The 15,054-nt window shown below is 37.7% G+C and overlaps 1 protein-coding gene across 4 annotated transcripts in view; it reads left to right on the forward strand.

The window, feature by feature from the left end:
- LOC106541394 (sodium channel protein type 1 subunit alpha) overlaps positions 1 to 15,054 on the forward strand; it is a 102,206-nt gene that overhangs the window by 56,410 nt on the left and 30,742 nt on the right. For 2 of the 4 annotated variants that reach the window (XM_087709508.1, XM_087709514.1), the window contains exons 10-17: positions 135 to 341; positions 3,304 to 3,603; positions 5,281 to 5,661; positions 7,079 to 7,211; positions 8,264 to 8,502; positions 9,749 to 9,922; positions 11,037 to 11,393; positions 12,701 to 13,183. In XM_087709508.1, coding sequence (XP_087565634.1) covers positions 135 to 341; positions 3,304 to 3,603; positions 5,281 to 5,661; positions 7,079 to 7,211; positions 8,264 to 8,502; positions 9,749 to 9,922; positions 11,037 to 11,393; positions 12,701 to 13,183 — 2,274 coding nt within the window. The remainder of the gene's footprint in view (positions 1 to 134; positions 342 to 3,303; positions 3,604 to 5,280; positions 5,662 to 7,078; positions 7,212 to 8,263; positions 8,503 to 9,748; positions 9,923 to 11,036; positions 11,394 to 12,700; positions 13,184 to 15,054) is intronic. The other 2 variants (XM_087709523.1, XM_087709519.1) reach the window with 1 other exon arrangement.

Raw genomic sequence — 15,054 nt, forward strand, 5'->3', positions numbered from 1 at the left:
TATATATATATATATATATATATATATATATATATATATATATATATATATAGATAGATAGATAGATATAGATATATATATATAGATATATATATATTTGTTTTAAAACGTCAACTGTTATTGGTTTTTCCCAGACTCTACGTGCTGCTGGCAAAACGTACATGATCTTTTTTGTCCTGGTGATTTTCTTGGGTTCTTTCTACCTGATCAACTTGATCCTGGCTGTTGTTGCCATGGCTTATGATGAGCAGAATCAAGCCACCATGGAAGAAGCTGAGCAGAAAGAGGCAGAGTTCCAACAGATGCTGGAACAGCTGAAAAAACATCAAGAAGGGGTTCAGGTATATTTTTGATAGGAAAAATGTGTAGCTGGCTTTAAATGTACAATAAATAAGCTTATGGAGGAATATAGCAAGTTGATATAAGCCTAACAGAGAACTGCTACTCTTTAAAACATGGATGAGAAGCATGATTTTCCAGATATTGTTGAACTTTAACCACATTCTTCAGCCCAGCCAGCATGACCAGTGCTAAGAGTCTATTCCAACACCTGGAAATTTATGCAGCGGAATTGTACAGTTCTCATATTTGCTTATAGGTTTAGGGTTATCCAACAATACTCCAGTTTACTCGCAGAGAAAAAGCCCCAAAATAATAATTCAGATACTAGAATAAAACTGTTAAATTGGCTACAATTAACTCATTTATTGCCTGGAGTCTCCATTAAAAGAAATAAATAGGAGATTTCAACTGAGTTTCAAGTTAATGTTATAACCCACAAAAGAAGTAAAAGAAAGTGTACAAGCGAGGGAAAATCCTAAAGTTAATTAGTTTATTTTAGTGTATGGTTGCTAAATGTTTATACCCTGTATTTGCTCTGGGAGGTTGGGGGGGAGGGGGGAGGTGATGTGGGATTGAGGGGAGGGAGGGAAGGGGAAAGTTATATAATTGTAAAACTCATTAAAACTTTTAATAAAAATAAAAAGTAATACCCCTATGTACAACCTGGTGTGCTCATATAAGACTGAAGGTAGTCCTCATTTAGCAACTACAATTACTTCTAGCAAAATGGTCGCTAAGCAAACCACTTGACAGAGAGAAAGAAATGGAAAGAGAGAGAGATTGCAAAGATTGCTGGTTGCTACTTTCTCATTTAGCTAAAGTCTTCTTGTGCAGCAATGCCAGGGTTATCTCACCCCAACATATTGTCAGTTAAGAGTATACACTGATTAGAAATTGATTTTTAATTACTATATACAACTGTTGTATTTGTGAACGGTCCCTATCCAAGACAGTTACTAAATGAGGATTATCTGTACACATTGTTACAAAGCTTGGGCAATGAAATAAACAATATTAGACTTAGGGAGAATTCAGCTATGCAGTGGAGGCTGTTTGGGACATTATGCATTTCACCTCTTACCTGCCATAGTCCAGCAATTTTTGCTTGGTTGTAAAAGGATGGACCCTTTTTCTAATCCCAGGAAAAAGAAGAGTTGGGATAAAATGAGACTGGTAGATGATCCAAAACTCACCTCTCTCCCTCTGGATTTGTGGATTGAGAGTGTTCTCAGCCTGCTTAAGATGAGATACAATATGTATTCTCTCTCTGTTTGCAGCTTGTGCAAGTTGCAGATACAACAGTATTTTCCCCTGAATGCAAGTCGCCTTTGTTTTAATAAAACTTTTGTTACCTAAGTGTCCATTGGGATTGAAAGAGTGCAGCTGGTTTGCATAGCCCTATAGGTACTGTATATGTGCAAAATGATATACTTTATGTACCTACACTCCAACCTAAATATATTCTACAGGGAGTTAAAAAGTGCTTGCTTCTTAGTAAACATGCATTGGGTTTCAAACCTAGTAATTTACTAAGTGCCATTTTTGCACAGGCCTATTCATGGGCAACTATTCATCATTGTTGCCAGTGCAACTTAGCTGGAAGTGGGGAGTAAGTTATCATTTTAATCTCCAGTTGTCCCAGCTCAGGTGTTTGTGACAGGAAGTTAAACAGGCTCTGCTGGTTGATCAGCTTAATATTGTGTTTGTTTGTTTTTAATTGTAGCCTGGAATTGATTTTTGTGTCTTCAGCCATTTGTGATGTGGTTTGTGGTTCTAATTATTGTTGGTTTTTATTCTTGTAGGCAGACCAGAGCCATTGTTTTGAGACGGGTGGCCATATAAATTTACTAAACAAATAAACCTATCAATGCTGGGGAAACTTGAATGCTGTCATACTCCCTAGCAGAAACTATGTGGCTCCTTTTGGTCTTAATCAGCTTAAATGAGCTCAAGAGCCCTGGTACGAGCAGCCACGGAAAATAGCGGTCCCTTAGCCTTGAGAAAAGCACAGCAAGTCCGCTCTAGTAAGATAGGGTGCAGATGCTGTTTGCATCCCAGTACCATTAATTTATTGTTGCTTCAAAATGGCACAGTATTAGAAATGCTGGTAGGGAGCCTAAAATGAAGATCACCTTCATCATAAGGCCATTCATCCTGTGGCACCAGCTGAGATGATTCCAGGTGTTTCTTTATAGTTGTTGCCACGGGGACAAAGGACACCACGACAAGTAGGACACCAAAATCACTTTGCCCAGAGCCTCCCAAATATGGAACAAACGCTTGATGATACTCCATCATGCCGGGGGTGTGAATCTAGGCAACTTACAGACATGCAATGAAAATTCACTGAAAACATTAAAACAGTAAATGGGGGATCTTACATTTAAAATGCAGCTAAATAAAACTGAACCAAATGAAGAGGGAGAGAGCAAAGTGTGCAAAGGTAGAAAGTGGGGTGTTCTCTAATCCATTAGCCACATCTAAAGTGCCATGTCCCCACTGGGGCCCCAGGCTAGTTGACCCAGCCATCTCTTCAGTATCTGTGGGAAGGCCAAAAGAGTGGGTGCACATTTTAAGTGACAGAAACCTAGTTCTTCAGACCTATGAAAAGGAGATCATCTAAATATGGACCTAGGATGGGGATGCCTGGATGAGCTAAGTTGGTGGAGAACTTGAATTGGAACTCTTTGTGTAATGAATGCCTTCTTGTGTTTTTATCTGGTTTAAGAAAGACTACTTAGCATCACATTTCTTAAATTAGGCCAATGAATGAAATATAGTAATATTTTAAATCTAAGTGCAAGACAACAATAAATATTCTTTTTGTTTTGTTTTGTTTTTAATTTAAATATTACATTATGCATTGTTTTTTCCTTGTGGATTTTTCATGTTAAAATTAAGAAAGCTGCTCTTTTCATAAAACCAATAAAATATACCAATGCTACTAATGCTTCCTGGCAGGCAGCGGCGATTGCTGCAGCAACTGCATCTGCAGAATCTAACGATCCCAGCGTAAGAGGTGGAACGGGGGGACATTCAGAAAGCTCATCTGAAACATCAAAATTGAGTTCCAAGAGTGCCAAAGAAAGAAGAAATAGAAGGAAGAAGAGAAAACAAAAAGAACAATGTGGTGGAGAGGAAAAAGATGAAGATGAGTTTCATAGATCTGAATCTGAAGAAAGTTTCAAGAGAAAAGGTTGCCGATTCTCTATTGAAGGGAATAGGTTAACACTAGAACGGAAGCATTCTTCTCCCCATCAGGTAATAGCAATAGCACTTAGACTTATATACTGCTTTTCAGTGCTTTACAGCCTTCCCTAAGCGGTTTACAGAGTCAGCATATTGCCCCCAACAATCTGGGTCCTCATTTTACCCACCTCAGAAGGATGGAAGGATGAGTTAACCTTGAGCCTGTTGAGATTTGAACTGCCAAATTGCAGGCAGCCGGCAGTCAACAGAAGTAGCCTGCAGTACTGCACTCTAACCGTTGTGCCACTGTGGTTCATAAACTGTGATGACTATGGAACTCGAGCATTATTGTCTCTGGTAAAAGTACAGTCTTGTTATGCTGTCTGAAAGGGACAGATCTTTTACAAAACACTTCTGTTCATTCATGTTTGCTACTGGGAGGTTGAAAGCTTTTGTTTTTAAGTCTAGGGTGAATGTGGTCCCCAACCTTTTAAGCTTGGTGGACCAGCGTACGGAGGGAACAGGAGATGGTTTTGTGCAAGCGGCATGAAAGTGGGGTTTTGCGTGCAAGCGCAAGCACCCATTGCTTGTATGAGTGGAACCTCACGGGGCTGTGCGGGCTCGCCGCTTGTGTGGACCAGTTCCAAATGGTCCGTGAACTAGTAGTGGAGACCCTTGTTTCAGAGAGTTAATTTTTCATGAAATAAAAACTTCAGAGTTGTTGAAATCATTCTTTGAAATAATGTACTAAGGGTTTACACTAACTCCTAATAATTTTGTCATGCTTCTTATGGTTCAGTCATGAAGTCATGAAACTTATGAAGTCTACTTTGGTAATAGATTCAGTGGCAACAGATCATAATCCTTAACATTAGTATCAAAGAAATACATTGTATTGCAGGCAAATAATTTTAGATATTGAGAATCAAGCTAAGCCAAAGCATTCATAGAGATAGTGGAAAACGATGTTTTAATTGATACCAATGAGTTGGAAACTCCCAATTCCAAAAACCTATTTACATTTTTAAACATTCAACAAGTTTGTAGTGCCCTGACCTTTTTCTATAGACCTTTATGCAAAAGAGATATTCAGATGCATGTTTAGTTAGAAGAATAAATCAATCATATTTAATTAGATGGGCTTATTCCTTAGTAATCATGGATAAAATTTGAAGCCCTAGCACAGGTAGTAAGCCAAATTTTATCTCAGGTATTTGGGAAGGAGAGTTTTAATAAATATTGAATTATTGGATATTTGAAGGTTTTTGCCTCAGGTTTCCCTCTTTCAGTAGCACGAACTCAGTGAAATGCAAAGATAGGAACTCTTAAGAGTAAAATCTCTCATAAAAACGGACTGTCTGAGGCTATATTTGCATTTTGTATCAGTGGTGGGTTCCTACCGGTTTGAACTGGTCTGGCTGAACCAATAATGATTTGGCGACCTGGATTGTCGGAACGGGAAGCGACCCAGGCCTGCCACGCCCCTGAACCTGTTCTCCCAGTGGCACCATAAGCACCACCATCTTATGTTTGGCTTCTGTGCGTGGACAGAAGTATTTTTATAGTACTGCGCATGCCCACACATCAAGCACGTGTGTGCGCGCTGTGCAACCACAAGCGAACCGGCAGTAGCGGCTGCTGGAACCCATTCCTGTTCTGTATATATGTGTGGGGAAGAGAATCCTTTCTTCTTAACGGTGGAGGTCAGGATAGTCTGCTAACTTTCTATCCATTTGTCTTTTCTTGCAGTCTTTGCTGAGCATGCGTGGCTCACTATTTTCCCCACGGCGCAACAGCAGAACAAGCCTTTTCAGCTTCAGAGGTAGAGCAAAGGATATAGGATCAGAGAATGACTTTGCTGATGATGAACACAGCACTTTTGAAGATAATGATAGCAGAAGAGATTCTCTTTTTGTGCCGCGCAGACATGGTGAACGGCGCAACAGTAACATTAGTCAGGCCAGTAGGTCATCCAGGATGCTGGCAGTGTTTCCAGTGAATGGGAAGATGCACAGCACTGTGGATTGCAATGGGGTGGTTTCCTTGGTTGGTGGACCATCTGTTCCTACATCGCCTGTTGGACAGCTTCTGCCAGAGGTGATAATAGATAAACCAGCTACTGATGACAATGTAAGGAAGTTTTAAATAGTTCAGGCATGGTGACCTTTTCTTAATGCACCAGCCAGTGTTTCTACAGAATGGAATCCCTGGGAATGATCCTTGGTTGGTCAAGCTGTGAATGCTCCTGCATCTTGTAATATATTTTTTTTAATCTACTAATAAAATCAGTCTATTACATTAATATTTGCAATACAGTGGGGGAAAAGTATCTGGAAAATGTGCAAAATATTTTGCTTTGTGTGTTTTATATTCAGACAAAACCTTGCCATATCTTATTTATCTGGCTCTGAATTAATTGTGTCTGGCCAGGAACATCTTTCTCCGTAACCAAAAGGAAGTTAACTCTTTTGAAGCCATATGGATTCTGCCTTGGTTGTGAACATTTGATTACATTCTGTCTCATGAACATCATTACAACATACAAACAATATGGCTAAAAGTTCTGGTTCCCCAAACATTGGTAAAATCACTCCAAAATTTCACTTTCTATATTGAGCATTTTCATGCGTCTTTTAATCTGATGTTAAATCATGAGGCTGATGAAACAAATATATCTAATCGAAATACCATATTATTATATATACAGTTCAAGTTGCAGTGTGCCAAATATGTGTTGTCCTACACAGACATTTTATCTTTCTCTGTACAAAAAATTGGATCTTTTATGCCAATTTGGAGAAGCATGACAATGCTGGATATTATTTTTCATTTCCTTTGATTAAGCTTGAATGAAAAGCTTGCTGTCCATCTTAAATACAAAAAATAAGCAAGTGACACATCATTATTTTCCCACATCATCTAATGTTTATTGATAACCTGGAATTTATGCCGTAATCCTATATATGGGAAATGTTCACAAGTAAATGATGATAGAATTATAGCTGATGACTGACCAATTGCAATTTATTTTTTCTCCCACAAAGTGTCATATTTTTTTTTAAAAAAAGCTATGAGGATGTTTACAGAAATCTCAACTGTAGTTATATATAGGTGTAAATTTGGCAAAGTTTAATATGTTTTCCAAGGCTACAGTGACAGTCCTATGCAGTGGATGCAAATCTCAATGAAATTCAGGTTGAAATGGATAGGTAAGTGGGATTTTGCAAAGCTAACAACAATAAACAAGACAGGGTTAGGGTTAGAGAAATAAATTTGAACAATCATGGAAAGTTCCTTGAGAGTCATTTGAGAAGGATAGCAATGAAGCAATTGTCAAAATGAGAACTCATTTCTTACAACTAACTTACAATGTACTGAAATACCAGGTTAATAATTCAATAAGTAGCAAATGTTTGGCATGAAAAACTAAACATAATTCAAAAGCATGATGCATGGGTGCCTTCAAAATAAGAGATTCTTTGTATGACTTGTTATCTTGAACTGCCATTTTCAGGATGATCTTACACTATACCCTCTGTTTTTTCAGGCCACAACAACAGAAACAGAATTGAAAAAAAGAAGATCAAGTTCTTTCCATATTTCTATGGACTTTTTGGAAGACCCCAACCTAAGAGACAGAGCCATGAGTGTGGCTAGTATACTCACAAACACTATGGAAGGTACAGGGGATTCCGCTAGCAAGGGGTTCACTTTTTTTAATCTAGGATCAGGATGATCAAACAGATCAGGCACAAAGCTGAATACACAGACAAAAATATCAAGAATAACCATTGTTTTTTTACAAGTGAGTGTAAATGGGGGAGGGGGGAATCCTACATTCTGTAATAACAATAGCAAGCTTCAATAATATAAGAACAATTCATGTTTCTGGTTCCAAGCAGTATCAATTTTTAAACAGACCTCCATAGTGACTAACATAGGAGTTGCCTCATCATATATGAATTTCTATCGTATGTGAACGATTTCATAGGAAGATCTCTGCTGGGCTATACCAAATCCCAGTATCCTGTGTTCTGTAATGATTACCAGATGTCTTTGGAAAGCCCACAAACCAAGTTCTGTTTATAATAGTCCTCCCAACTAACGTTCCCTGACAAGCAAATGTCATGGTTTTCATGTAAATAGTTGTTATGACTAATACACATAAATGAGTTTATTTTCCACAAATTTAATTGCTTTTTAAAGCCATCTGAGCTAAAAACCATATTGGTGGCACCAAATTCTGTACGTGCCTATCCTGAATTTTCTTCTAATAAGTTTTCTCTGGTGATCTTGGGTTATAATATGGAACAGAATAATACAATAATAATGTTATACTCTGGCATCTATTCTCATAACTTTTTTAAACTAATCCCATCTAAAATTGTAGTGTTTCTTAAAAAAGATGTTATCTTGATATTTACATAATTGTTTGATTTTTATTATCCACTTTCTAATTTGAGAGATCCCTTTTTAAATAGGGTGATCTGAATTGAAGACATGGCAATGAGACTCTGGGTCTACATCTCGAGAATTAACTTTCTTTTGAGTAGACCTAGAGTAGTAAAACTATTTATATTATATTTCTCACATGTCCAAATCTCTCTTCCAATATAACTGGATATTGTTCTTTTTTCTTTATTTATACTTAAAAGTTGAAAAAACAAAACCAATAAAAGATAACTTCTTGGTTTGTGTTACAATGAAAACCTTTTGCTTTGTTTTTAAACAGAACTTGAAGAGTCACGACAGAAATGCCCACCTTGCTGGTACAAATTTGCAAACATTTTCTTAATCTGGGACTGCTGCCCTCATTGGCTGAAAATAAAGCATGTTGTTAACATCATAGTGATGGATCCATTTGTTGACCTTGCTATTACAATTTGCATTGTTTTAAATACATTGTTCATGGCAATGGAACATTATCCAATGACAGAAAGATTTGCGGAAGTCCTTAATGTTGGAAACTTGGTGAGCTTGAATATTGTACCTTTAATTAATGTTTCTTCTAATGATGTTAATAACAGCACTAAGTAAAGAGTTAAAATCTCTTTAAAAAAAAAGAAACGAGTGCCTTAATTAGATAGATTGGATAGATATGGTTAGCAATATACACTGAGTAATTTAAAAAAAACAAAACAGTGTACAGTAATTTTGTGTCCATATATGTCAAAATAAGAGAATTTATTTTCTGGTTTGATTTCAGTGTGATAACAAAGGAAGTGAAACAATGTTTTTAAAGAAAGTTTTAAAATGTAAAATATCAGAATTACCAAAATATCCACATTTTATTAATCAAAATACTTATGAAACTTAGAATAAAAGTACATTGACAATGCAACAATCACAATGTAATAGTTTGATACTTTTTGGACAAGCAAATTTCTGAATTTATACGCCCCTAGTAAACTCAATCAAGCCTTCATCTCACCTAATTTCTAGATTACAAATTATTTCTGATCCTCACTGCAACCCAAATATCAAGGTACCACAACAAATTTATGAGTATTAAGCTCCCTTTATGACATTCCAATTTCTCATTGTTCATATAGGAACCTACCCATTATTAGTGCAATCTTGCACTAATTGCAAGCCAATTGTGGAGTTTCCTCCCAGAATTTTCACTGCTGATGATTTTAAGTCACTTTTCCTAACTGCCTTTAAACTGAGACTATGTAATCTAAATTTATTTTACCGACTGGGATCAATGTAAGTAAAAACTAAACTCACATTGAAATGACACAAAAATGAGCAGTTAAAAACCAGCAGTAGAAAAATCTTACCACCAAGTATTTGAGGGAAGAAGCTGAAAGGTGAAAATTGTCATTTCCAGATTGTTACAAAATATAGAACTGTGTCTGCACACACATTTAGAGCTGATCTTTGATTGCTGCCCATCAAATTACCGATCTGAGCAGTGTGTTGCTCTAAGGGAAATAAAAGACAATCCAATCCTAACATTTGTAGATATCTTTATAGTTGCTTTGGATAGTGGGATAAAATCATTGTTCTCCTGTTCAAAACATCAACAAATTATTAGCAGAGAGAACCTCATGCAAGTTTCCAGTATCATTCCTTCAGTTTCCGTGTGCTGTTTTAAAATGATATTAAAGAACACAACATGTTTGAAGACATAATGAATAAAAAAATCAGAATAAATCTATCAAATACATTTGTAAGCTTTTGGAAATTGATAAATATGCCTTTCCCATTTTAGGTTTTCACTGGAATCTTCACAGGAGAAATGTTTCTTAAACTAGTAGCCAAGGATCCATATTATTATTTCCAAGAAGGCTGGAATATTTTTGATGGTTTTATTGTTACCCTTAGTTTGGTTGAACTCGGCCTAGCAAATGTGGAAGGACTCTCAGTTCTCCGATCATTCAGACTGGTAAATTATTTCCTTTGACAAATACAAGTATATATACATCATCTTTCAGGATGCTAAAGTTAATTGATTTTGATGTTGAACCACAATTTCTAAACCGAATACTCTTCTTTCTTAATGCTCAAAATTCTGAGGCTTATATCTGATGGCAATCATTGGTAGAGTCTGGAAGGTAACCACTGCAAATCTTTCAGATCTGTTCCAGAAGGATTGGGACGGTAGTATGGCAGAAGGGGAAATGATACAAAAAAAAATGTTGAAGAATGGGAAGGTAGCTTGAATTATGTCGAAGCATATTCAATTAATGGAAACCTCTGCTAAAAAAAAGATCATTTAGCAAAATCCTTGATTTTCTTCTTCTGATTTTCTGTTGTTTCTCTCAATGGTGGGACTCCCTGGATACATATAAAACTAAGATTCTTAGCTTTTTTATTGAAGTAGCTTGAATATCATATATGAGCTATATGGTTCAATAAAAGTTGGTTGCACTTTGAAACTAGGGGATGTGGTGGCTCAGTGGCTAAGATGCTGAGCTTCTCAATCAGAAAGGTTGGCAGTTTGAATCTCTAGTGCCACATAATGGAGTGAGCTCCCGTTACTTGTCCCAGCTTCTTCCAACCTAGCAGTTCAAAAGCATGTAAAAATGCAAATAGAAAAATAGGGTGGGAAGGTAAAAGGGTTCCGTGTGTCTTTGGCATTTAGTCATACTGGCAACATGACCACAGAGACCTCTTCGGACAGTGCTGGCTCTTTGGGTTTGAAACGGAGATGAGCACTGCCCCCTAGAGTCAGAAAAAACTAGCACATATGTGCGAGGGGAACCTTTATCTTTACCTTACTTTGAAACTAATTATTTGATTTTTATCAGTAAAACCCATTCATAAAGTTATTCCTAAATATAAATAGGATTTCAGTTTTAAATTCTAAATTATAATGGAGTCTCACCAGAAGAAAATGAATTAAATAGTCTTCATTTTTAAATAATGATGGTTGTATTTCAGTGTTGTAATATATGAATACCAATTTATTTCAGTGTAATTTGGCTCCCTCTAGTTATTTTTAACTAATTTATCTTGTTACTTACTAAACTTTTTTTGGCTACTTATTTGTTTTTCAGTTGCGAGTTTTCAAATTGGCTAAATCCTGGCCAACATTAAATATGCTGATCAAAATTATTGGCAACTCTGTTGGTGCTTTGGGAAATCTGACTTTGGTCCTGGCCATCATTGTCTTCATTTTTGCTGTGGTTGGTATGCAGCTCTTTGGTAAAAGCTACAAGGAATGTGTGTGCAAGATTGCAAAAGATTGTGAACTCCCTCGCTGGCACATGCATGATTTTTTCCACTCTTTCTTGATCGTGTTCCGAGTTCTTTGTGGAGAATGGATAGAAACCATGTGGGACTGTATGGAGGTTGCAGGTCAAGCCATGTGCCTTACAGTCTTCATGATGGTTATGGTGATTGGAAATTTAGTGGTATGTATTTTTAAAAAAAATATATTTATTCTAGATCATATTAAGAAGTATTGTCTCTTTACATCTCTTAAGACATCCTCTTTTCAAATAAAATTATTTTTCATGCAATTGTCAAACATTCATTGAAACACCAGAAGTGTTTGGTAAGTAAAAATATATTTGCCAACCTATGAAAATGCAGTGATGCTTAAAAGTTTGTGTATCTTTTTGAATTTTCAAACTTTTTCTTAATAAATAAAAGTAGTGCAATTATTTTAACACATTTGTTAATTGGGTTCTCTTTTAGGTTTAGAAGTTTACAAATTTCTACAAGTTTTAGGATTTGTATGGAGAACAGATCACATTTTAGGTTCTATCTGTGCATAGAGGTTGAATCTTCAGTACATTTACTCCCCTCTTATACAACTTGAGAGTTGTATCTACACTCCTTCAAACTTGGTACCTATTCTGATTAAGATAAATCGGCTATCTATACTGCAATCAAGTTTCAAAGCTGAACATCAGTAGGAACACAAACACACAGGAATAGACAATTTTTGTTCATGAAGTCAATCTTTCTTTTAAGTTTCATAAATTAGGAGGAAACCTTTAGCAATGCCTCCATAAATAGTGATCTTCCAAGGCCGTGTTACAGAACTTCCATTTGCCTCAAAGGCAGCTCTGGGTCTTCTGTGATTTAGTCAAAACCAGGTGTCATTTTGGGAGGAGGGTTTCATAAGTGAAATGGATTCCATAAACATCTGTTCCCATTGTACCCTAAGTAATGCTTTGATGTGTGAACCCAGATTGCCTGGATATGTGTGTCTTTATCTTGGTTAGCAAAGCCCTAAATGTACACATTCTCTCTATTTTCATAATTCACAATTAATGAACTAGGTCAGTGATGGCGAACCTTTTTGTAAAGGTGTGCAAAAATTGTGTGCATGTATGCGTGCCCACGCCCACAATTCAAAGCACCCCACCCACCTGCGCAAGCGTGCATCACACCCCTTGCACATGTGCGCATTACCCACACAGACAACCTTCAGGACGCTTTCCTGAAGCTTGGGGAGGTGGAAAACAGGCTCTCCCAGTCCCCCAGAAGACCAAAAATCAGCTGGCTGATGCACACACACGTGCCAGAGCATATATGGCCACACATGCCATAGGTTAGCCATCACGGAACTAGGTTGTAAATCTATTTTTATAATGCGTGATTAATGAACTAGGTTGTAAGTTTGTAAACCAAGGGTGAATTTCAAATAGATCATTTCAGGGTATAGAATCTGCTAATCAAAACTAAGGGTGAATTTCCTTTTTTCCTTCAGGTGCTGAATCTCTTTTTGGCCTTGCTCTTGAGCTCATTTAGCGCAGATAACCTTGCTGCTACGGACGATGATAATGAAATGAACAATCTCCAGATTGCAATGGCGAGGATTGATAAAGGAATAGATTTTATGAAAAGGAAAATGCATGAGTTCATCCAGAAATCCTTTGTCAAAAAGCAAAAAGCTCTAGATGAAACCAAACCTCTTGAGGAGCTCCACAATAAGAACACCTGCATCTCTAACCACACCATAGAAATTTGCAAAGAGATTGATTATTTTAGAGATAGAAATGGAACCACCACCAGTGGCATAGGCACCGGCAGCAGCGTGGGAAAATACGTGGTAGATGAAAGTGATTACATGTCGTTCATTAACAATCCGAGCCTGACGGTGACTGTACCGATCGCTGTTGGAGAATCTGATTTTGAAAATTTAAATACCGAGGAATTCAGTAGTGAGTCTGATTCGGAAGAAAGCAAAGAAGTAAGATTTGAAATGCTACTAATGAACATGATCCAGGGGATAAGAAATATTTCTGAGATGGGGGGGGTATATTTCAAAGATTAGACAGTATGAAATATTTTCATGCAAATGGATTGGAAAATAAAATCTGCCTCCAATGAATCATTGGAGAACATTCCCCATTTAACGGCTACCTCATTTTTAGCTGGGCTCCCATTTCAGGCAGACAAAAAAGGCAGGCTTCATTCTTGAAATTGTCTGCTTTGACCAGACCTTGAGCCAATTTTGTACTGCCACCATTTTGTGGGGTGATCCCCTGAGACCTATAGTGCAACCTGTTAAAATCTGTGGCAAAGTATTCCCTAGTCTGTAATGATGATAGAAATCCATAATAACATGACTACTTTAAAAAATAACTACTGCAATGTGAGAATTCAGAGTATTATTATTTTTTAAGTGTGGCATGCTTCCCAGTAAAAACCCAAAACAACCAAGTCTTTTACCACTACAATACAATACAATACAATACAATACAATACAATACAATACAATACAATACAATACAATACAATACAATACAATAGCAGAGTTGGAAGGGACCTTGGAGGTCTTCTAGTCCAACCTTCTGCCTAGGCAGGAAACCCTATACCATTTCAGACAAATGGCTATCCAACATCTTCTTAAAGACTTCCAGTGTTGGGGCATTCACAACTTCTGGAGGCAAGCTGTTCCACTGATTAATTGTTCTAACTGTCAGGAAATTTCTCCTCAGTTCTAAGTTGCTTCTCTCCTTGGTTAGTTTCCACCCATTGCTTCTTGTTCTGCCCTCAGGTGCCTTGGAAAATAGTTTGACTCTCTCTTTTTGTGGCAACCCCTGAGATATTGGAAGACTGCTATCATGTCTCCCCTAGTCCTTCTTTCTATTAAACTAGACACACCCAGTGTTAGATCGGGTAATGGAAAGGCACACAAGGCTAAAAGGCAACAACAGCTCTTTATTAAAATACAACAAGTAAGAACAATCCAGCGAAGGTTGAGTCTGACAGCAGCCCTTTTATAGGGAGCTGTCAGACCCTTCGACCAATAGGATTAAACCTCTGTTCCCGCCGGAACAGAGGACCTTGGTGTAAACCACTGTAGTTAAAGCAAGTATCTAACACCCCTCCCCCTCTTTGATGGGATAATCCTACTCATTACGTAGTCATGCAGGTAGGCGGGCTTTTGGGTAGCTCTGCCAGACCTGTGCAGTTCAGTTGGAGGGTGTTCTTTGGACAGGTCGCATGGACCTGTTTGCTCCGCAGCTCCGCTTGGTGGAAGTTCCTGGAACCTTTCACAGGCTGCGGCTGGAGCTTCTAGAGCTGGTTCACTCAGAGCTCACTGCGGGCCTGCAACATAACCAGATAAGTTTCCCGGTACCCTCAGGCTTGAGCTGGCTGTGGAAGGAGTGAGTGTCTGCTCCATTTGGGTAGGGCTTTGGCTAACTTGTGCAGGAGTTACCTCTGGTTGTCTAAGAGTGGAGTTGGAGAGGCGGCCACAGAGTTGGTCAATGTGCCTTCTCCAATACCAACCGTCCTCGAGCTCTACAAGGTAAGAGTTTTGTTGCCTAAATGTAGAACCTTACTCTTTTCACCATTGAATTTCATTTTATTACATAGTGCCCAATGTTCAAGTTTGTCAAGATCCTTCTGTATCTTAAGCCTGTCTTCTGGAGTGTTGCTATTCCTGCCACCTTGGTGTCATCTGCAAATTTGATGAGTTCCCCCATTTATTCCCTCATCCAAATCATTGATGAAGATGTTGAAGAGTACTGGGCCCAAAACAGAGCCTTGGGGTACTCCATTGCATACTTCCCTCTATGAAGATGCAGTTCCATTGAGTGCAGTTGGTCAGCC

The sequence above is a fragment of the Thamnophis sirtalis genome, unplaced genomic scaffold, assembly GCF_051295495.1.
Source record: "Thamnophis sirtalis isolate CommonGarterSnake01/CBP01778 unplaced genomic scaffold, rThaSir2_p1.2 scaffold_1, whole genome shotgun sequence".
NCBI classification, from domain to species: Eukaryota; Metazoa; Chordata; class Lepidosauria; order Squamata; family Natricidae; genus Thamnophis; species Thamnophis sirtalis.